The sequence below is a fragment of the Gopherus flavomarginatus genome, chromosome 13, assembly GCF_025201925.1.
Source record: "Gopherus flavomarginatus isolate rGopFla2 chromosome 13, rGopFla2.mat.asm, whole genome shotgun sequence".
NCBI classification, from domain to species: domain Eukaryota; kingdom Metazoa; phylum Chordata; order Testudines; family Testudinidae; genus Gopherus; species Gopherus flavomarginatus.
In genome coordinates this window covers 23,335,527-23,359,482 of record NC_066629.1, presented here as the reverse complement: position 1 = coordinate 23,359,482, position 23,956 = coordinate 23,335,527, and the positions used below count along the sequence as shown (strand labels likewise).

Genomic DNA, 23,956 nt, shown 5'->3' with positions numbered 1-23,956 from the left:
AAATATTTTATGTGATTGATCGTTAAAACAGCCTCTCCCTCTATGAACTCTTGCATTACTGAAGTCTCTGTTTCCCTGAATCACAGATTAGTTTCTGATCTGAAGCTAGAAATTTTGAGACGTGATTATAAAATACATTTAAGGTGGTGAGACAAGTGAGAGAAAAAAATTTTTTTTTAAAAGAACATCTTTCCTATTTCTATGTTCCTGTTCTTTAGGAAGTTCTCATGTAAAAGCGTGAGGAATGAATAAAAGGAGCACATTAAGATCAGTTTTATAGCTTGAATTTCACATATTGTAAATAAGAACTACACTATTTGCAGAGTTGGTATAGGAATGTTTATAGGTTACAAACAGATTCCTTGGTACAGTGACTGTCTAAAAACCAAGGCTCTCTGTTCAGACCAAAATCTGGTTTAAGAATCTCTCTCTTCACTTTTGGTAATGGTGGTATTACCCCCTTTTTAATAATGACTAATTTAAGCAGATTGTTAGTGCATAAGATGCTCTTATTTCCAAGTTTCTAACTATCTTTTACTTTATAATGTAATACAACACTGATACCAATAGGTAACACAGTAAATACATGAGAGTGAAATTATCAGCATTTATTGACAGTGAGAAATGGTGGAATATAATTCATTGCATATTAGACAAAGTTCTCACTGAGTCTTCATGCAATTAAAATACAGCCTGTAAATTATATATTTTTACAATGGTTAATTCAGTTTTGAGCATAATATTTAATAAGAGATACAAATCAAAAGTTCAAGATTCAAGTTCTGCCCTCACGCACACAGATCCCATGGAAATAATACTATGTACTATGTTCTTATTGCACTTCTTGATTCTGTACTCTTTACACTTCTACCTGTGAAGTCCACAACTGATTTGTCTTCAGTACAAAGGATCACTAATACAGGTTAAAATCTCTATTATTATGCTGCCTCATTTGTACTTTTTTAGTTGTATTCCAGGATTTAAAGGCCATTGAAATCAATGAAAGTCTTTCCATTGACTTCAGTGGAGGCTAGATCTAGTCCTTAATTCTTATTTCTCAGTTTAATAAAGTGATACAATATTCCTGAGTTCTATCATGCATGTGGTATAAGAAAATCAAGACGATTTATTGTATATAGTGGTCTCTGAAACATTCACCATGATCTTTTCTTTTAAAAAACAAACTAAAATTCCAAAATATTGCAAATCCCTAGAAAAGCCTAATTCCGCTGGTAGGTTCAGGTTCTCTGTCCCTAAGCCTAGGAATGACTCCTGAAATCCTTCATCCAAGCTAGATTTAAAGTGCAAACAATAGTAAAGATAGATGAAATATAATAGAAAAGAAACCAAATTAAGGAAAATAGTTCTATTTTGGATAAAACTTTGAAAGAAAGATCTCATTCGATATCCAACACTGCGGAGATATATGGAAATCAGGAAGTGAATATTCAACATATAATACAGAATAATTTATTTTAAATATACGCAGTTATAATTCTTATTCAGACTCTGTTCCTCACTCAGGGGGAAAATACCACCTGAATATAAAAAATCTTGATATAAGAACATTGTTTAGCTGATTAAAAGGTAAGAAGTTTAGGGCCTGATCCATCATCCATTGAATAGTAGCTCTCAGAGCTTAATACTTAAAAATATTCAATGAGAGGAAGAAGACCCTTTATTAAAAACAAAATGCAAAGACATAATTCACATAGTGGGAAAATAGATCACATTTGTAAGTACTTGTTACCTGTAACCCTGATTCTACAAAGTTTACACGTGAATAAAATCTCTCCCATTTATTTCAAAGAGAGAGGGATATATGAATTGATTGCTGAGGATCAATCCTTTTTATGTGTTATATATTGCTCCATATGTAGCAAACAAGGAAGTTTCACAGAAACCAGTTAATTCACAATAAGAGTTTACAATAAAGTGAGACTGACAGGTATTGAGGTTTTCGGGAAGTAGTTACTAAGTCTCTAAAATTTCCTAACAGATCCCCAATTATTCTGTGATAGCAGTTTTGATTTTTTTTTAAATTAAAAAGTTACTTGGTATAAAGATGACATCAAATATTGTGAGTAAATATCTAAAGTTATATGGAAGAAATTGTTCTTCTGTTGATCATACAAAAATTGATTAATGGTTTTAAAATTTCAGTTTTACTGTTCCAGACTACTTGTATATACAGTCTCCTACTGTTATAAACTCTGTATCTTTAAAAAACGTGCCCTTAGTTGAAAACACAGTCAGCTGTAGGAATTTTTTTCAGTGCGTGCCTTAAAGATCTGTGATAACCCCATCCTTGGAGTTCCCATTGACTTTACATGCCACTGCAGGTGCTTAGCATCTTTGAAAATTAAACTCATATGGTAGGGAATAATCCTGTACTGGCACTTAGGGGGTTGGACTCCAGAGATCTATGGTCAACATTTTCAAAATTAGACACCTATATTGTAATGGCTCAATTTTCAGAGTTCTGAGCTCCCACAACCTGAACTGGCTTCACAGGGAGATGTGAGTGCTCAGCGCTTTTGAAAACAAGGCCACGTATTTAAGGCACCTAACATTATGCCCGAGTTTGAAAACTTCTTCTGAGTTTTTTCCTTTCTAATTTCTATTAGTCCAATTCTGGGCTCTCGGGGGGTGTTTTCATCAGCAGCTCAAGTTTTAACATTCAGAAGACTTTTACTGTCTGTTTTCTGGCTGTTCCTCAGCAACAGCTGTGGAGCATGAGATAGGAATAATGAATCTACTGGCACATTCCTGGAAGGCAAACGAACAAACAAAGCATTCAGTTCAATAGTAGCTGTCTTGTTTTATTTATTCTACATTTTTTTCTGCTTGTCTCTGCAGGCAAAGGTGAATTCAGTGCAGTGCAGAACTCTGGGCCTGATCCAAAGTCTTTTGAAATCAGTAGGCATTTTTCTCCTTGACTACGCTGGCTTTGGATCAAGCCGTATGATACTATCTTAAACATACTCAAGTTCCAGGAAGGTCCCACAGCTGAAGGCCCCTCCCCCAGCCTAAGGGGAGAAACCACTAAACCCAGAGTTTAACTACGTTCAGGGGACAGCAAATGATTGAGCAGGAATGAGGGTTACAGGGTTGAAAGTAGGGATCCTGGCCGGGGTGTGGGGGAATACTATTTGACAGGTGAGCATACGGTTGCCAACTTTCTAATTGCACAAAACCAAACGCTCATGCCCCACCCCTTCTCTGAGGCCTCAGCTCCCACTCACTCCAGCCCCCCTCCCTCCATCGCTCGCTTGCTGTCCCCCACCCTCACTCACTTTCACTGGGTTGGGGCAGAGATTTGGGGTGAGGGCTCCAGCTGGGGGTACGGGCTCTGGGGTGGGACCAGGGATGAGGGGTTTGGGGTGCAGGAGGGGATCTGGGCTGGGGCCAAGGGGTTTGGGTGTGGGAGGGGGTGAGGGGTGTGGTTTCAGAGAGGCTATTTGGGTGTGGGAGGGGGCTCAGGGCTGGGGTAGGGGGTTAGAGTGTGGGAGGGGTTGTGGGCTCTGGGAGGGGGTTTGGGTGTGGGACGGGGTTCCAATCTGGGGCAGTGGGTTTGGGCTTCAGCCAGGCGGTGCTTACTTCAGGCAGCTCCTAGTCGGTGGCGCAGCGGGGCTAACAGGGTCGGCTCCAGGCCCCAGCACGCCAAGCGCGTGCTTGGGGCGGCATGCTGCGGGGGGCACTCGGCCGGTTGCTGGGAAGGCGGCAGGCGGCTCCGGTGGACCTCCCGCAGGCGTCCCTGCAGCTCCGGTGGAGAATCCGCAGGTACGCCTGCAGGAGGTCCACTGGAGCCGCGGGACCAGCAGACTCTCCGCAGTCATGTCTGCAGGAGGTCCACTGGAGCCGCGGGACTAGCAGACTCTCCGCAGTCATGTCTGCGGGAGGTCCACTGGAGTCGCGGGACCGGCGAGCGGCAGAGCGCCCACCACAGCGTGCCGCCGTGCTTGGGGCAGCAAAATAGCTAGAGCCGGTCCTGGGAGCTAAGGCAGGCTCCCTCCCTGCCCTGGCTCTTCGCTGCTCCCAGAAGCAGCCACCATGTTTGGCCCCTAGATGGAGGTGTGGCCAGGCAGCTCTGCGCTCTGCATGGCTGCCACGCCTGCAGGCACTGCCTCCATACCTCCCACTGGCCACGGTTCCCAGCCAATGGGAGCTGTGGTGCTGGCGCTTGGGGCGCGGGCAATGCACAGAGCTTCCCTGATTGCCCCTGCACTGAGGAGCCGGACATGCCGGCCACTTCCAGGAGCCACGCAGAGCCAGAGGAGGCAAGGAGCTTACCTTAGCCCTGGTGCACCACTCACCAGACTTCTAATGGCCCAATCAGAGGTGCTGACCAGAGCCGCCAGCATCCGTTTTCAACCAGGTCTTTTGGTCGAAAACCGGACATCTGGCAACCCTATGTAAGCAGCTTCTACACTACAGCTATTCAGTTAGGATGCCCTTAACTACGCAGCACGGTTGCCTTCATCACAATTTACCTTTAAAAACATGGCCAAAGACATTTGAAGGTGAAGAGGAAAGAAGCTCAGACATTTCTTGTAAATATGGAAGGGCCCCTCCACTCAGTATGTTCGGCAAGCCACAGTCCTGTACAAACGAAGCATCCAAAACAGTCGAGCATTATCACTCATCACCATGAACTCACTTCCTCACTATGGATACGCTCAGGTCCTGTCATGCAGGGGCCAGATTCCTTACTCTACTCTAACCCCTGTGGACAGAAGATGGCAAGTTCAGCAGTCTCTTTAATTTAATGATAAAGGAGTCCATTAAAATCTGGGTTGAAATTATTTTTATTGCCCCTCCCACATTTATTTCCTAAGGAACACAAATATTAAGGAGGCATGTTTACTGTTAAACATACGTGTACAATGAATAATCACTTGTATTGGCCTCATACTATTATTATGTTAATTGTCTTGCTAGCTTTCTAGGAACCTTTGCAGACTAGAGGCTCTTATGAGGCATAGTCAGTCAATGAAAAAGTTAAGAAAGGGACTGAGAAGGATCCAGGATTATTATAATTTCTTCAGTACTGATGGTTTGTTGCTCTGCCCTTGGCAAGATACATATAGACTTAGGGTGAAATTCTGGCTCTATTGAAGTCAATGGCATAACTCCTATTGGCTTCAGTGGGGTAGGATTTCACCATTGTACACAATTTTGTGGACAGTTAAGCACCTGAGTAAGTATTTTCAGGGTTGGAGACTTGGTTCCCGCCCCAAGGCACTTACAACCAAAGAGTCAGGCAAAACTTTTGCAAGATGCACTAAGACCCAGAAGATAATTTCAAATATTTTCTGTTTTTGTAGTGTAGGTTTTGGGTGGTGCTGATATTTCATTGACACAGGTTAGAATAAATATTAACAAAATTACATCTTGTCTGCATTAAGCTCTTGTAGATTACTGTGCGTTATGGCAATTTATGGGGTCATGAAAGTCAGCAGGATAGAATTATCCTGGTGCAGCTTCCCTGTGCTGGCCCCCTCAAAAGCCCAGGTGTAGACTGTGGGGATGGAGACTCTGCTGCGGCCAGTGGTGTACCCCATTGGCAGTTCTGGTGGGGAGGGAGAACGCTGTAAATTAGAGTAGCCCCTACAACAACCCAGAATAGGGAGGGTGCAAAGGTAGATGAAAGCTATCATAGTGCCCCTCCCTCTGAATGTACCCTTTTTGGTTGGGCCACCTACATGCACAGCCAGAACCTCAGCCATTGTGTTTAGATATATTTATAGCTTAAACTATGGTGTTTTCTTTATTGGATGTTAACTCTGTATATCCTCTGCAATTATCTTTTCACCAAATTAACAGAATTACCTCCTGGAGAAAGTCCTCCCTTTTGGGGCCATGAGATTGGAGGAAACACATCATCTCCTTATTTTCCTGGATTTTTAGAAAGTGAGTGGCAGCTTGACACGATTTTGGTTTCTATGAAAAAAGGAATCCGAAATTAAGGGAGGGAAATGAAACCCGCCCACCCTCCCATCCACCCAGAAAAACAAGTAAACAAGTCATTTACCCGGATATTGTCACTCACCTGTAGCCCAGGGTTTGCTCCCATTTGTAATAAACAATTAATTCCCTCAAGAATTTTATCTTTGCGCAGTTGCAGAAACTTTCGCATGTCACTGTGGTTGGTGACTTTTTGAGATTCCCTCAATAATGCAGTGTGAGCAAGAATTGCACAGTGTAATGGTGTTAAACCTGAATAGGAAGAACCACAATTACATCAGTCACTTGCTGGGGACTAAATCCAAATGCTTGGGTATTTTGGTTTTAACAAAAACACCAACAATTAGATAACGTTCAACTCAAGCTTTCTTCCCAGACTTAGCTATTCCCAGGGGTCTTGCCCCAGAACTACTCAGCCCTCACCCTGGAGCTTCTACCTGTAGAGAGCCACTTCTACCTTTTTTTATATCCCAGTGGCATAGCAAAGCACTAGCCTCAGTGAGCTGAAAGAATTCAGCCCTTCCCAGCAGGGTGTTGCTGGCAAATATTGCCAACTTGATATTTCCTACCTAATTTCTGGGGTTTACTTAGCCTAGAGTAAAGCCAGAATTTGGAGCCTTAGAAGAGTCTATAGTAAGCTTCACTGTAGTTAAAATGGCATCTCTTACCATAATGGTCAGTTAGATCCACTTCCACATGCATGCCGCCTTCTTTACATTTTTTCAGAACCTGAAAGGAGGAGGATGCAGAGATTGTAAATATTGATTGTGGATTCTGGGCACTGCCACGGTACAATAAAACAATAATATTGACACCAGTTCCTCTCCAGTGGCATGGTTTCTCATATATATAGATACGTCTTACATTTTGCATGGCATAATATGCATGTGTCTCCTGCAAAATGCAGACAGAAAAATCCAGTGCATATGATAGTCTAATTACACTGTATCTCAAATTAAAGCTCTACTTACATCCAAAACTCTTAAGTACCCATTCTCTGCACACAGATGGAGTGGTGTTTTCCCTAAACTGTCCTGTTCATTGACATTGGCTCCCAGAGAAATCAAATCGTTGACCATCAGGTGCTGGTTCTTTTCAGCAGCTAGATGTAACGCTGTCTAATAATAAGAGAGAGAGAGAGAGAGAGAGAGAGAATTTACAGTGGAAAAAATGAAAAGTCTTTAAGCAGCATGGATTAGCAGCTAGGATAAAACACTGGGAGTCAGGACTTCTAGGATCTATTCCTGGTTCTGGGAAGGAAGTGTGGTCTACTGGTGGAGGGCCATGGTATCAGGACTCTTGGGTTTTATTCCTAGCTCAGCCACTGACTTGCTGTGTGATCTTGTGCAAATCATTTCACCTCCCTGTACCTCAGTTTCCCCATCTGTAAAATGACAGTAGTAATACCTGGTTGACTGGGGTGTTAGGAGTTTAAAATCAATGTTTGGAAAATGCTTAGACATCCCTTAATGTACTAGAGAAGCGCCTGATTTTTTTTCCAGTTAGCGTCATACCCGTTTCGCTGCATCCTTCTCATCAATTTTGTTTAGAGATGCAAATCTCTGTGCAAGTGCATAAGCCAGTGCTCTCCTTCCTTGAGTGACAGCCTTGTGCAGGAGCCTGGAAAAGGACAAGGTTTGTAATGCATTAGAGCATTCAGCAAATATGGGCAAGGTTTCAAAAATAACCACAGGGGTGGTATCGTAAAGCAAAAGGAACCATTTTTTTCAGTGTGTAAAATAAGGCATCAAATACTTTGGGGACAGTTCGGTATTTCAGTCATTTATTCTTTACTCTCTATTCGCTGAGGGGGTGAGGGAGGGCACACACACTTTGTAGGTCTGTAGGCTGAGATCACTGCACATACCAGGGGCTAGTTGCATCGCTCCATTTCACCCCACAAGCTCCCCGTGCACCTGTCTCTCATCCCTCTGTATTTCAGAGACCCCCCCAACATCCAGCCTGCCAGGGATTGTGTGTAGACCCCATTTCCCCATCCTCCCTTACCAGAGTTCTCTATAGGGTTGCCAATTGTGGCTAGACGTATTCCTGGAAGTTTCATCACACGACATAATCTTTAATGAAAAATTAATCTTTAATTCTTGGAGACTTCTGCAGAATTGGCAACACTAGTTCTCTGGTATGGGGCAAGTGGGGAAATGTAGAAACCCTCCCATCCAGAACCAAAAAATAACTCCTAACTCCAGCTGCAAAACAATGTTTCTCTTTTTAGGTGAAATTTACCCCTCTGCAGAAGCAAGCTGGGAATCACACCCCTAGCTCACCCTGTAGATTTAGCCTTTGTGTAGAACAAATAGTACATGCATATGGTTATTGGCATACCCAATCATTTTATTTCATTTATTTCTATCATTTTATTGCTGTATTCAGGATTACTCTTTGGCATAGCACTTGGTCCACTTATTATATTTTGTTTCATATAATGTTGCAATCCTGTAAAATGAGATTGTGTTTGGATCCCTCTGATTGCATTTTAAAGACAATCAAACCGTCTCATCCCTGCTGAGACTAGACCAGTTTTAAAAAAGGCCACATCTGTTTTATATCAGCTTCCTTAAACTGGCTGAGCTGTGAAAGAAATCAAGTGGTTGGGTTTTTTGGTTTTTTTGTCTGTTTGTTTGGTTTTTTTGGGGGGTGGGATTTTTGGCTGGGTAAACAGATATTTGCTCTTTAAACACAGTTTATTCTAGTGAAATGGGATCAATAACCATGTCTTCAAGTCCGTTCCAGTGAAGCAGCCACTCCCAATTCTTTGGAAGTCTGCTGCCTGCATGCTCCCTCAAAACATATGTACATTGCTAATCTCCTTACCCATTTTTATTGCCAGCTACTAAAAATAGCAATAATTCAGACTGTTTGCAGCCTGGTAAACACTGTGCAGGAGTTTTATTATTGCAAATCAGTTTCTCAGGAACATAAAGTAATTGTTTCAGAACAGATGCGTTTGATTACATTTTCTTTTAGCAATTCAGTCCTTGGTCTTATTTACACTGGGATGCTGTCCTGATTTCATTTGTCAGTGGCCAGAAAGTGGGCTGAATCCACCAGTGCAAACCTCTAGTATGGACAGGCAAAGTTGCTGTTGGCACTGGTAGAACTTGGCCTTACCTAAAACCAGGTCCAACTGCACTGATCCAAATTACAGTTTGCATTGCCTTCACTCAGGCTTTGTCTATGCTACAAGTGATACTGTGGGTCAGCTGCAGCTACACTGCTGTAGTGTAGATGCTTGCTACAGCAACGGATGGTGTTTTTCCACTGCTGTGGTACATCTAGCCTCTCAACAGACAAGGGTGGTGTCTATACTGCCACTTAGTTTGGCTCAACTATATAGACTCATAGACTCATAGACTCATAGGTCAGAAGGGACCAATCTGATCATCTAGTCTGACCTCCTGCACAAGGCAGGCCACAGAACCCCACCCATCCAATTTTATAACAACCCCTATCCCAGGACCGAGTTATTGAAATCCTCAAAATGGTTTGAAGACCTCAAGCTGCAGAGACACCACCAGCAAGCGACCCGTGCCCCACGCTGCAGGGGAAGGCGAAAAACCTCCAGGGCACCTGCCAATCCACCCTGGAGGAAAATTCCTTCCCGACCCCAAATATGGCGATCAGCTAAACCCTGAGCATGTGGGCAAGAGTCACCAGCTAGCACCCAAGAAGGAATTCTCCGCAGCAACTCAGTACCCATCGCATGCAACATCTCGCCGCAGACCATTGAGCAGACCTGTCTGGTGGTAATTCAAGATGAATTGCCCAAATTAACGATTCTATCATAACATCCCCTCCATATACTTATCAAGCTTTGTCTTAAAGCCAGGAAAGTCTTTTGCCCCTACTACTTCCCTCGGAAGGCTATTCCAGAACTTCACTCCCCTAATGGTCAGAAACCTTCGTCTAATTTCAAGTCTAAACTTCCTAATATCCAGTTTATACCCATTCGTCCTTGTGGCTACATTAGTACTAAACTTAAATAATTCCTCTCCCTCCCTAACGTTAACCCCCTTGACATATTTATATAGGGCGAGCATATCCCCCCTCAGCCTTCTTTTGGCCAGGCTAAACAAGCCAAGCTCTTTGAGTCTCCTTTCATAAGGCAGTTTTTCCATTCCTCGGATCATCCTCGTAGCCCGTCTCTGAACCTGTTCCAGTTTGAATTCATCCTTCTTGAACATGGGACACCAGAACTGCACACAGTATTCCAGATGGGGTCTCACCAACGCCGTATACAACGGTACTAACACCTCCTTATCCTTGCAGGAAATACCCCGCCTGATGCATCCCAAAATCGCATTTGCTTTTTTAACAGCCGTATCACATTGGTGACTCATAGTCATCCTGCTATCAACCAGTACCCCAAGGTCCTTCTCTTCCTCCGTCACTTCCAACTGATGCGCCCCCAACGTATATCCAAAATTCTTATTATTAATTCCTAAATGCATGACCTTGCACTTTTCACTATTGTATTTCATCCTATTTCTATTACTCCAGTTTACAAGGTGGTTCAGATCTTCCTGAATAGTATCCCTGTCCTTCTCCGTGTTAGCAATACCCCCCAGCTTCGTGTCATCCGCAAACTTTATTAGCACATTCCCGCTCTTTGTGCCAAGGTCAGTAATAAAAAGGTTAAATAAGATCGGTCCCAAAACCGATCCTTGAGGGACTCCACTGGTGACCTCCTTCCAGTCCGACAGTTCACCTTTCAATACGACCCTCTGGAGTCTCCCCTTTAACCAGTTCCTTATCCACCTTACAACTTTCATATTCACTCCCAGCTTTTCCAATTTAACTAACAGCTCCGTGTGTGGAACCGTGTCGAACGCCTTACTGAAATCTAGGTAAATTATATCTACCGCATTTCCTTTATCTAAGTAATCCGTCACCTTCTCAAAGAAGGAGATCAGATTGGTTTGGCACGATCTACCTTTAGTAAATCTGTGTTGCAATTCGTCACAATTACCATTGACCTCTATGTCCTTAACTACTTTCTCCCTTAAAATTTTTTCCAAGACCTTACATACTACAGACATCAAGCTAACAGGCCTATAATTACCCGGATCACTCTTATTCCCTTTCTTAAAAATAGGAACTACATTAGCAATCCTCCAGTCATACGGCACAACCCCCGAGTTTATCGATCGCTTAAAAATTCTCGCTAACGGGCTCGCAATTTCACGCGCCAGTTCCTTTAATATCCTCGGGTGGAGATTGTCCGGGCCCTCCGACTTCGTCCCATCGAGCTGTTCAAGTACGGCCTCTACCTCAGTTGCAGTAATATCCACTTCCATATCCACATTCCCATTTATCATCCCTCCATCATCACAAGGTTCCTCACTAGTCTTATTAAAAACCGAGGCAAAGTACTTGTTTAGATGTTGGGCCATGCCTAGGTTATCCTTAACCTCCATTCCATCCTCAGTGTATAGCGGCCCCACTTCTTCTTTCTCTGTTTTCTTCTTATTTATGTGGCTGTAGAACCTTTTACTATTGGTTTTGATTCCCTTTGCAAGTTCCAGTTCAATGTGGCTTTTAGCCTTCCTCACTTTATTCCTACATGTTCTGACCTCAGCAAGGTAGCTTTCTTTACTGATCCTGCCTTCTTTCCACTCCCTGTAAGCTTTCTGCTTTTGTCTAATCCCCTCTCTGAGTTGCTTGCTCATCCAGTTTGGCCTACAACTCCTGCCCATGGTTCTTTTCCCCTTTCTCTGGATGCAGGCTTCCGACAGTCTCCGCAGCTGTGACTTAAAGTAATTCCAGGCCTCCTCCACATTTAAATCCACTAATTCCTCCGTCCAATCCACTTCCCTAACTAATTTCCTTAACTCTTTAAAATTAGCCCTCGAGAAGTCAAAAACCCTAATCGCAGATCTACATTTGTTTATCCTTCCATCTAGTTTGAACTGAATCAGCTCATGATCACTCGAACCAAGGTTGTCCCCTACCACCATTTCTTCTACGAGGTCCTCACTGCTCACCAACACTAAGTCTAAAATGGCATCCCCTCTTGTAGGTGCTTCAACTACTTGATGAAGAAATCCATCCGCTATCACATCCAGAAAAATCTGACCCCTATTATTCTTGCAAGTACTCGTCCTCCAGTCTATATCCGGGAAGTTGAAGTCCCCCATAATCACACATTTCCCCTTTCTGTTTACTTCATTAAAGACATTAAAGAGGTCTCTATCCATATCCCAATCCGATCCCGGCGGTCTGTAGCACACCCCAAGCACTATCTCAGGGGAAGCTCTAGTTGCTTTTTTACCCAGCGTGATTTTTGCCCAGACGGACTCTGTCTTATCCATTCCATCGCATCTTATTTCGCTACATTTAATTTCATCATTGATGTACAAGGCTACTCCACCACCTTTGCCTTTCTTCCTGTCTTTTCTGAACAGCACATAGCCTTCAATACCCGTGCTCCAGTCATGAGTACTATTCCACCAGGTTTCGGTAATCCCTATAATATCCGGCTTCACTTCCTACACGAGTAACTCCAGTTCCTCCATCTTGTTACCTAGGCTCCTCGCATTAGTGTACAAACCTTTTAATTTTCGGCGTTTGGCGTCAGTGACATTCTTTCCCCCGTCGTGCACAAACTTTCTACCACCAGCATCACCCGTTACTCTGGTTTCTACTCCACTATTCCTCCTTGGATCAAATCTTGGGGCCGCAAGGGTATCCCCGCTCACTTTGTTTACTTCCCTCTCCAGGTTATATTCCGGCGTGGAGATCTCCCGAACATTTCCCAACCATCTCCCCCAACTTTCTAGTTTAAAGCCCTCTTATATCTATTAAGGGAGTGAATTTTTCACATCCTGACCAACGAAGCTAGGTCAATCTACATTTTAGGTGTAGACCAAACCTAAAGGTTTGCACAACACCAGTGGCTAGAATTGGGTCAACTCCCATTTGTCAATAAGGTTTCAGAAAAGAGAAAGCGATATGTTATATATATGTAACAGTCACAGACCTGTTCCCGTTTTCATCAGGTGCAAGCAATTTGTCTACTGGGATATTTCTCAAGAGACTCTCCTCCCAGTATAAATGGAACTGGAAGAAAGAGAGGGCAGAAAGGTCCTCCTGTTTGAAAGAAACAGAGGTTGACTTCAGATGTCCCACATAGTCCCGAGAGGTTGCATCAACTTCCAAGAACTTCTCTGGATGGTGTCCTGGTGGATTATAGCAGAAAGGTTTGTCCTGTGCAGAAGGCCTGGGGAAATGCCTCTGGGGATTGATAAAAGCATCCTGCATCTGCCAGCTGTTCTGTTCCTCGCTTTTACTCGGAAATGATATTTCCAGGGAGTCCGGGTGTTGCATTTTTTTATAATCAGATAAATAAGAATTCTCCTCCTGTCCACACAGTAGTGGTTTGCAATCAGCAGATGGGCAACATGGCTGTAATTTGGTCAGGTTCTGGCTCCTTTCCAGCAGGCTGCCAGCTGGTTGTTTGCTGCCGTCAGCTTCCCACAAAGAGGCCTGAATATCAGGGGAAAAGGTGTGCCAGCTGCAAGCTGGCAGAGGGCTCCGAGACTCTAGCTTAGAGTGGCTCTTGTTCAGGTCTTCCTCCAATACCTCAACCAGGATATCAAGGTCCTCCAAGCCTTTTAGTGCCTGCTCAGAACTTTGCTTTTTCTAGAACACCAAGAAGAAAAACAAAATTTAGTCATCAGGTGTCCTGTTCTGCCTCAGAACCATAACGTGATTTGCCTGGAAAGTCAGAGAGACTGAAGCAAAAGGTGTCGTACATACCTGTCTGAACTGTTTTTCTGTATAAGGGCAAGCTTTTCTTCTTGCTATTGGACACAACAACAAAAACATTTGAGTTAAAAAAAATGCAAATAATATTCACTCCAGTATTTCTCCCCATAGGATACATGGATGAGGGGAAGTATGTGGTGAAAATGCCTCAAGCCTTGTTTATAACACACAGGTGGGCAAACTACAGCCTGCAGGCCATGTCTGACCCACCAGATCTTTTAAGCTGGCCCTTGAGCTCCCTCCAGGGAGTGGGGTCAGGGGCTTGCCCTGCTCCAATGCTCCAGCTGGGGAGCAGGGTCAGGGGCTTGCCCTGCTCCATGCGTGCTGTGGCTCCTGGAAGCAGCAGCATGTCCCCTCTGCATAGAGGCAGCCAGGGAGCTCCGCACACTCCCCCCGCCCCAAGTGCTGGCTCTGCAGCTCCCATTGGCTGGGAACTGTGGCCAGTGAGATCCGCAGGGGCGGCGCCTGCAGATGGGGCAGGATGCAGAGTCGCCTGGCTGCTGCTGCGCCTCCACATAGGAGCCATAGGGGAATATGCTGCAGCTTCTGAGAGCTGCTTAAGGTAAGCGCCTCCCAGAGCCTGCACCCCTGAGCCCTGCCCCATGCCCCAACCCCCTGCCCTAGCCCTGATCCCTCTCCCACATCCTGAACTCCTAATTTCTGGCCCCACCCAGAGCCCTCACCCGAGCCAGACCCCTCACCCGCTCCCACACCTCAACCCCATCAATTTCATGAGCATTCATGGCCCACCATACAAATTCCATACCCAGATGTGGCCCTCAGGCCAAAAAGTTTGCTCACCCCTCTTATAGCAGCATGTCTCTCAGCTTTGCAGCCCTGCTAGAGCTGCAATGTTGCTGGTGCAACCATGAAAAGTTTAAGAAACAAAGCTGGTTCTGACAAGGGCTTTGGAGTACATGAAGGTGCACATATTAATGTGTATTTGTGTTAGCACAGACGTACTATGAGGGTGGATCAGTGTGTGCTTTAAGGGACATTGAGAAAGCTCTTGCTAGATGTGTGGAAGGAGCAGAAGGACAGAAAAGCTCCATAAAACTGGCTGGATCTAAGTCTACAGATGGTTTTTGTTTGTTTGTTTTTTTAAAAGGGTCCAACTTTGAAATATATAAGGGGACAGCCTCAACAGCATCATCTCAGCATAGCTCTGTCAAAACAAAATAGTTATGCCAGTTTATACCAGTTGAGAATCTGGCCCTATATCCTTAAAACAATAGGCAGCCAGTGGACAAGTCTGAGAGTCTTGTGACCCAGTTCTCTGTGTACATGTGCTTGTGAGAGGGCATCAGTCTATAGGAAGAGGAGTTTGCATTCTCCCAAGGGGGTTCTTTACCTGCTGTTCCAGAAGATCCTTTAGTTGTAGTTCCCTTTATTGGTTGTGCTTCCTAAGGAAACAAGCAAGCAAACAAAAATTAATATATTTTGAGATGGTAACATTTACTAGAAAAATTTAACTAGTGCACAGTATGTGGCCTGAGCAAAATAATTCTGATACAAACAACTTTTAGCTGATAAAATTTTTTTTGCAGAGCATGGAAACAGTGATCTCTTTTGGACGAGAAAGATCCTTGCTACCATGCTCTTGAAAAAATCTTCACTCTAGTCCCTCAGTAATGTTTGAATTTGGGATGTACAGCACCAGATTGCAGACCTCTACCACTTCACTTAAAGGAATAACTCCATTGGATGGCAGCAACACCGTGCTGGTCTCTCTCTGTGGCTACTGTGCAGATGATAACATGTAACATACTTTGCCATCATGTTACACTTTCATATGTGGTGACTTCTCCAAACTCAAGGAGATTCTTACCTTTACGTCATCGAGGTCCATCCCTTTGGAAAGCCGGACTTTTCTCAGCAGCTCCCGCACTGGCATTTTCACCCGCACGCCAACATACTGCTTCTGAGGGGCGAAAGTGCTAAGCGTAGAGTCTGGAAAAAATCAAAATAAGGTACTTGAAAAAGAAATTGCCACAAGATATAATCTACAAGCCATTGTGTGATAGGGAGAGTAGGAGGTAGTTTTGCCCTGAGAGGATGTGCATAGTTTCAGGTGGTTTGTTAGTTGGGGGAAATTCTCACTTTGAGCTGTATGTTCTCTGGTTCTGAATTTTCAAGAATTACTCTTATTTAGTATTGATAAACATGCTCTAACAGTTCAGGGGGCTTCTCAACAGGTAAGAGATAATCAATAAAATAAAAATAAAAATCTGACTGAAGAGCTTACAACTTGAGGGCATGAATGGAGAGAGAATACACATGTAAGCAGGGTCTGAATGAGCTCTCCTCTGCCTTCTATGTATGAACTGGGGGGAAAGATCTCAGGAGCAGACTATATTGGCATAGACCAGTGTCATAAACAGATAGTAGGAGTTAATAGAACAGAAGTACTTTATATCTCTTTTGCCTGTAAAGGGTTAACAAGATCAGTGAGCCTGGCTGTCACCTGACCAGAGGATCAATCAGGGGACAGGATACTTTCAAATCTTGAGGGAGGGAAGTTTGTGTGTGTGCTGTTAGTGTTTGGTGGTTGTTCACACTGGGGGCTCAGAGGGACCGGACGTGCAACCAGGTTTCTCTCCAATCTCTCTGATACAGGCTCTTATAAATTCAGAATAGTGAGTACTAGGTAGATAAAGCTAGTTAGGCTTATGTTTGTTTTCTTTATTTGCAAATGTGTATTTGGCTGGGAAGAGTTCAAATGTGTATTTGGCTGGAAGGAGTTCAAATTTGTATTTTGCTGAAAGGATTTTAATTTGTACTTGTATACTTAGGCTGGGAGGGTATTCCCAGTGTCTATAGCTGAAAGACCCTGTAACATATTCCATCTTAAATTTACAAATATAATTTTTACTGGTTTTTTCCTTTCTTTAATTAAAAGCTTTTCTTGTTTAAGAACCTGATTGTTTTTTTATTCTGGTGAGACCCCAGGGGACTGGGTCTGGATCCACCAGGGAATTGGTGGGGAGAAAGGAGGGAAGAGGGAGAGAAAGGTTAATTTCTTTCGGTGTTAGGATTACTGTCTCTCTCAGGGAGAGTCTGGGAGGGGGAGAGAGAAGGAGGGGGGAGGGTGGATTTTCCTCTCTATTTTAAGATTCAAGGAGTTTGAATCACAGTGATCTTCCAGGGTAACCCAGGGAGGGGAAGCCTGGGAGAGGCAACGGTGAGGGAAAGGGTTTACTTTCCTTGTGTTAAGATCCAGAGGGACTGGGTCTTGGGGGTCCCTGGGCAAGGTTTTGAGGGGACCAGAGTGCACCAGGCACTGGAATTCCTGGTTGGTGGCAGCGCTACAAGTACTGAGCTGGTAATTGAGCTTAGAGGAATTCATGCTGGTACCCCATCTTTTGGACGCTAAGGTTTAGAGTGGGGGTTTATACTATGACAACCAGGGATTGGCAACATTTGGCCAAAGGAAGGGAAAGCTGCTGGCGGGCCGGGACAGTTTGTTTACCTGCAGCGTCTGCAGGTTCGGCCGATCGCAGCTCCTACTGGCTATGTTTCGCTGTCCCAGGCCAATGGGGCCTGCGGGAAGTGGCACGGGCTGAGGGATGTGCTGGCCGCCGTTTCCGGCAGCCCCCATTGGCCTGGAGCAGCGAACTACAGCCGGTGGGAGCTGCGATCGGACGAACCTGCAGATGCTGCAGGTAAACAAACCATCCTGGGCACCAGTGGCTTTCCCTGGTGGGCCACATGCCAAAGGTTGCAGATCCCTGGCATAGACAAATCTACTTTACCTAGGTGATCAGCAGACAGACTTGCTTTGCCAAAGTGATCAGTTTTGGCTGCTTCAGATTAAAGTTCACTTTAATCTTGAATACAGGGAAAATGAATTGCAGCAGCAGCAGCAGCAGCGAGTGCCCCCACTACCCAGTGAAATCACTAAGACCTGAAATCACTAAGAACTGGGCTAAGTGGCAGAACCTCAGAACATTGCATCATAACTAGAGGCAGTGAGGGCAACAGCAGAGATAGAGGCAAGGAGAGGCAGAGGCGTTGCATGACTCCTCCCCCCTTCAGCAACACTTATTTTTCCAGCATTTAGAAAAACCTTAAAAGTATCAAATTTTATAAGTCTTTTATCATGACAAAAATTCACTGATGTGAAGGGTCCATTGTCCTTTTGGGTTGTGGGCCAATCGAAAGAGAATACAGGGCCACAAAGAAGGCCTAGGTTCAGGAGGACCCTCATGTGCCAAGACTCTCTGCATGGGCTGCTGGAAGCTGAGAGTTGATGTTCACTGAGGCATTGATGTGCTATTGCAGCTCCTAGAGCACCTCTTTGTGGTGCATGTGGAGCTAAAGCAAAAGAGGAGACGTGATTATGATTAAACACCAAGAACACGGTGGCCTAGAATGACAGGGGCATATGTGACTCGGGTGATCAGATCCTGTGTTGATACATAAATAAAACCTGAGGTTTCTGAGTGGTAGTCATGTTAGTCTGTATCTGCAAAAACAATGAGAAGTCCTTGTGGCACCTTAGAGACTAACACATTTATTTGGGCATAAACTTTCGTGGGCTGGAACCCACGTCATCAGATGCATGTTGCACTGCTACGTTTATCCCATGGACTAGATTTTCAGCTGTACCCAATAATTGCTGCTCTTTCCTGGCTGGCTATTGCTCCCAGCTGAGAATAGCCAGAGTTCAGTACAGGTCTGTCGCATCTTATGCTGGTGTTATGTTTCGCAGTCAGCGCGTAATGCGAAAATCACGTATAGTCAAAATTACATTGAGTGTAATGGCGGGCAGAATCGCCCACACTACAGCTACAGTATTAAAACTGTTATTTTTCTCTTTTTTTTTTTTTTTTTTTTGCCGACCGCATAAAGCTGAAATTGTTAAATGCGTGTAAGATGCGACAGACCTGTAAACTCTGACTACGCCTCTTTCTGCCCTTGACATGCTCCCATATCAGAAACTATAGGGGATGGGGACTGGCCTGGGAACTGACTACAGGTCACATGGTTCTGTTTTTGCTCCCTGTTTAGGAGGTTGAAATATTTTCAGCACGAGAATAATGGATACCATGTAACAAAAATTGCACTTATGATAGGCGCTTTGGAATGACTCGTCATTTTTACTAAAACTTGTGAATCCTTCGGAATTTCTGAATGCTTAGCAGGTGACAGAATACTCATGAATAATATGACCTCACAAGTCAATTGTTTACTATTCAAACAGCTCTAGAAGCGGGACTAATACCTGCTCCTGGCAGATATTTTAAGGCTTAATTAATTACTTTTGTAAAGCACTTGGACAGCCTGGATGAAAATACTATGGAAGTTCAAACTTGATGTTAATTTTATTGTTCTCTTTCAAGCTATTAAATAATAAAAATACTGGATGATGCATCAAGTTACCTGCTCAGCTGCAGTCTTGCAACTGAAGCATTTGGTAAAAGCGATAATGTATTATACATATTTGTATACAATTCTATAATTATTCACCAAGTCATACATTACTATTACATGCAGAACCAAACATAATTAAAAAAACCTAAATAAATGAGCAGTAAAATGTTACAGGTAAACAAATCATGGAATATTACTACAGCAATCTGCAAGACACTGAAGAACTTTTGCCTTTAGGAATAAACCACATCAAAACCAAAAATAAGCTAACTACATAAACTGATCATATTTCTCTATTTGACATTATTACTGCACGTACCTAAAATGCACTGTTCTTACAACAACTAACTGTATTGCTTTGCAAAGAGATGCAGTATTGTTGTACAAAATAGTTGAAAGTATGTGAACAAAATTTTAATCTTACCAGTGAGAGCTGACATCTCCTGGGTTTTTACTGGGGGAATATGACAGCTCTTAGGACGCACAGCATTAAATTCTGTTAATCCAGAAGCTGGCAAAGATGGGCTCTGTTGAGAATAACTTTTGGGGCTGGCAGTTTCCCCAGGCAAAGGAGAGCCTTGGCCCATGCTGTAACCTCCGATTTCACTTTAACTGACGTTTTGATTGGTGAGTACTTCAGGACTCATTCTGTTTTTTTGCAGCATTTCCACCACACATGTGAAAAAATGTTTACTTGATTTTAAGGAAATCTGTAAATTCAAGTTTTACATTGAGAATTTGAACACAGTTATTCCCCAGTGCAATTAGTCACAGCTAGCTGAATCCAATTTCCTTATTCTCTTTAAAAGGAAGCTAGAGAATAAAATCAATCTTCAAATCCCAACAGCGTGTGGAAACTACTTTTGAGTACTACATGGCTTATTACCTCCGTACCTCCTTTATAGTCAGGCATGGCTTGAAAGACGTCACAGCATGAAAATACCACACCCTCTTTCTAACAAACTATTGCAGCAGCTGAAGAAGTGACTTTTCGTAAGAAATGCTCAGTGGGATTGAGCAGGAAGAGGTGAAAATACAAAACTGAACAATACATTTTTTCCAAACATAAAAAAGAAACATTAAACAATGATTTGTTGATTTTAAAAGAATATGGAGGGGAGGGAATTGGTTTCCCAGGAATTCAGTTAGTTGCCCAAAGGTTTAAACTGTACAAAGAACAAATAAATCTGTCCCTAACTCTAAACAGTTTTATTAACACTTTTTACTTATAATTTTTTCTAAAGTTACATAAAAAGCAGCCTTACACGTGTGACATTTAATCCTGAAAAAAGGAGCAAACACTGACACCCCCTTGCTCCCATAAATCTCTTGGTGGGGATGGGCAGGAACCACAAAGAAAATCTACCCACTCAGAGTTTTGATTCCATAAAGAGAGAAGTGCCAGAGGGTCTATGAAGTCCACTAGGGACTTTGCTATTGCTCCTGATTTTACACAGAAGGCTGTCAGATACTGTGACGATGGGTGGTGGTATGAAACCCTGAGATAAATAGATATTCCTTTTAAACTTTTTTTTTCATAAGCAGTGACATGCTGTCATGGTTGATCTATGAAAATAAAATGTTACATGTGGCTAATAACATTCCTCAAGTTTTTGACAGAACAGTCCAGTGCAGGAACTAAAATCCATCTTTATTTCTCCAGGGAAGATATTTGAAGTTGTGTATCTATCTCCAGTACTGCAAGTGCATACCAAGGGGTGAAATGTAGAACAAGCCCATTAAGCCTCAGTAGCTGTTAAACATTCTAGCAAGAGCTTCCACAGATAAAGGTGAGGAAAGACCAAACTGAACATGTAATGCTAAATTGTTTACTTGTGCTTTACCCAATCCGAAATCAGTCCCTACAACTCAATTATTTTGGGGGGGAGAACAACATATCTTTGTGTCATGTAGAGAGACAAAGTGGGTGACGTAATATATTTTATTGGACCAGCTTCTGTTGGTGAAAGAGACAAGCTTTTGAGCTACACAAAGCTCTTCTTCAGGTCTGAGAAAGGTACACAGAGTGTCACAGCCCTATACAAGGTGGAACAGATCGTTTAGCATAACTGGTTAACATATATTGTAAGGGACCATTCAAGATGAAGTGACTCGCTAACACCTCTGCTGTCAGAGGACAAAAGGGGGGGGCGGGAGTTTGTGGGTTACAGATGGTTGAAATAAGCCATAAATCCAGTGTCTTTATTAAGACCATGATATTTAGTTCTAGCAAAGTTATGAATTTAAGCTCCGAGGTTTGACTTTTGAAGGTATTGTCCAGGTTTCCTTTGAGGACATGCACTAGGAGGTCAGATATGGAATGATCATTTAGTGAAAAGTATTCACCCACACATATGATATGGTATTTTTGTCTTTTATCATTTTTCTGTGTGAGTTCATTCGAGAGTGTAGTAAGTGCCTGGTTCCACCCACATAGCTGTTATTGGGGCATTTATTGCAGTGGATGATGTACATCACATGTAATAGGCATGTGTAGAACTCATTGATCTGACAGGTGTGTTGTGGGGAATAGTGATCATTATAGCAGAAGAGACGTGTCCACACTTTTGGATCTGTTGTTCTGGTAGTGTCTGGTGCCACTTTGAGTTGCTGTGTTCTGGTCTGTGGGGAGCTTCTGATGATGAGGTTTGGGGGGTTGTATGAAGGCCAGAAGAGACGGTTCAGGACAGGGATGCTGGAATGGGGGGGCCAGGGGGCTATGCCCTCCCACTTTGTGCTGGCTATAAGGGTGAGCGACAGGGGAAGGGGGTGGAAAGGAGTGAGCGGGGGGTGGGGTCTTGGGGGAAGAGGTGGCGTGGGAGCAGGGTTTTGGGGGAAGGGGCAGTGTGAGGGTGGGAGCTCGGTGAGAAGGGGCAGCCTGGGAGCAAGGCCTCAGAGGGAATGGGTGGCAGGAAGGCAGGCACTCAGTGGGAAGGGGTGGTGTGGGGATGGGAACATGGTTCAGGTGCCCGTGGGCTCTGCCCACCCCCACTCATAGAAGGCTTCCATTGCTCCTGGTTCAGGAAAGATTTCTTTCAGGATGAGGTCCCCATTGAGTATGGGTTGTAAAGTAATTATTTAATGATACCCTGTAATTGTTTAATGATACCCCTTGTATCAAGCACACACAGATGGGATTCAGTCCTCAAGTGTGCTTTAGCCGAGCTAACAACACCTTAGGGATGGGGAGGTAGAAGTGGCATTATATCTCCTTTTCGCTACCTTAAATCCTAAACCAACTGGGTGCCAGTTTGGTCCTAGCACAAATGACAGTAACCTCACAGCTCCTCTAACCTGCCCCAGTGAGGCTGGATCTCCAGGAGCTGTTCTGCTGGGCAACGATTGCTGGAATGCCTTGCCTCTCCACCTCATGTTGTTGGGGGAATCCTCAGTTCACTGGAGCAGTGTAAACATGATTGTTTGCAAACCAGGACTGAGCACTTTGGGCCAGATTCCCAAATGATGTAAATCTGAGTAACTGCATTTACAGCATCTGAGGATCAAGCCTTTTGCATTTGTAACAATAGTACCTAGTTCTTATACAACACTGCTTTTCATCCATTAAACTCCAAGCTCTTTACAAAAGAGGAATGTATTATTATCTTCATTTTACAGATGAGAAAACTGAGGAACAGTCAGGTAAAGTGTTTTGCTCAAAGCCACACAACAGGCCAGTGTCTATCTTGTCTGTTTGCCAGGTAACCTCAGTGTTATACAGAAATATGGCTCCACAAGTTTGTAACTTGAGAAAGATTAACAAAACAAAGTGAGTGCTGACTCTCAGATTTCCAGTATGTGCCAGTATATTTACAGTGCCAGTATATTTACAAAAAGATTTCTGTGAGAGAGGGAGAGGCCAAATCATTGTGGTTGATCGACAGAATTATATTGCAGGTAGATTACAAATAGGTAAAACCTGAACAGAAAGAGATGTGTCTAGTGGATTGAGCATAGGAGTGCTGGAGGTGCGGCAGCCCCCCCGGCTTGAAGTGGTTTCCATCATATACAGGGTTTACAGTTTTGTTCAATGGCTGGCAGCACCCCCACTATACAAATTGTTCCAACACCACTGATTGAGCACAGAATTATATACCAGGAACTCCTGTATTTTAATTCCAGTCTTGACATTGACTCCTCCATGGCCTAGGGGAAGTCACTTCACTTCTCTCTACCTCCATTGCTGTACAATAGGGATAATAATTTCAACTTCATGAGATATTCAGAATTAATTTGATAATATTTGTAAAGAAATTTGAAGGTGGAGAGATTCAGTGTTTATAAAGAGAGGCTATAGAATGGCCAGACTCAATCTGAATTTAAATCCCTATTGCGCCTGATTTGGAGCAGGAACTTGAATGTGGGTCTTACTCATCCCCCATGAGTGTTCTAACCACCAGTCCATTGGGTGTTCAGGGGTGGAGCTCTGCTACTGGAGCTGTTCCACTTTGCATTAAATAATTAACTATTAATTGGCCAGAGAGAGAGAAAGGGAGTGTGTGGTTCTATCGCCTGTTGAGTAGGGCACTGATGTAGGAGAGAGTCCAGTTGAAGTCCCGGCTCCAATAAATATTGAATTTCATATTTATAAAAAGAGGAAGAAGAGAAAAAGAGACAGATCCAGAATACCCAAGAGGTGAGGACACTCACCTTGCATGCAGGAGGCTTGGCTTTAAGTCCTGCTCTAAAACAGGCAGAAGAAGGATTTGAACTTGGATTTCCCATATCCCAACTAAGGGGCTAATCACTGGCCGATTGGATATCCTGGAGACACATGCCTGCCTGAATCTGAAAAATTCCAGACATGCTTCCGCCAGGCTGTCTTTTCCTGTAA

The 23,956-nt window shown here is 43.6% G+C and overlaps 1 protein-coding gene across 1 annotated transcript; it reads right to left on the bottom strand.

Moving 5' to 3' along the window:
• Positions 1-593: 593 nt before the first annotated feature.
• LOC127033595 (NF-kappa-B inhibitor zeta-like) lies at positions 594-19,908 on the bottom strand. The gene is made up of 12 exons (XM_050921518.1): positions 19,550-19,908; positions 15,581-15,702; positions 15,104-15,155; positions 13,744-13,787; positions 12,965-13,626; positions 7,482-7,587; positions 6,939-7,085; positions 6,636-6,696; positions 6,053-6,219; positions 5,833-5,943; positions 4,494-4,602; positions 594-2,769 (listed from the first exon to the last, which is right to left on the bottom strand). Exons 1-12 carry the CDS (start codon positions 19,710-19,712, stop codon positions 2,756-2,758), a joined length of 1,758 nt encoding a protein of 585 aa, XP_050777475.1. The 5' UTR covers positions 19,713-19,908; the 3' UTR covers positions 594-2,755.
• Between the last annotated feature and the right edge of the window lie 4,048 nt (positions 19,909-23,956).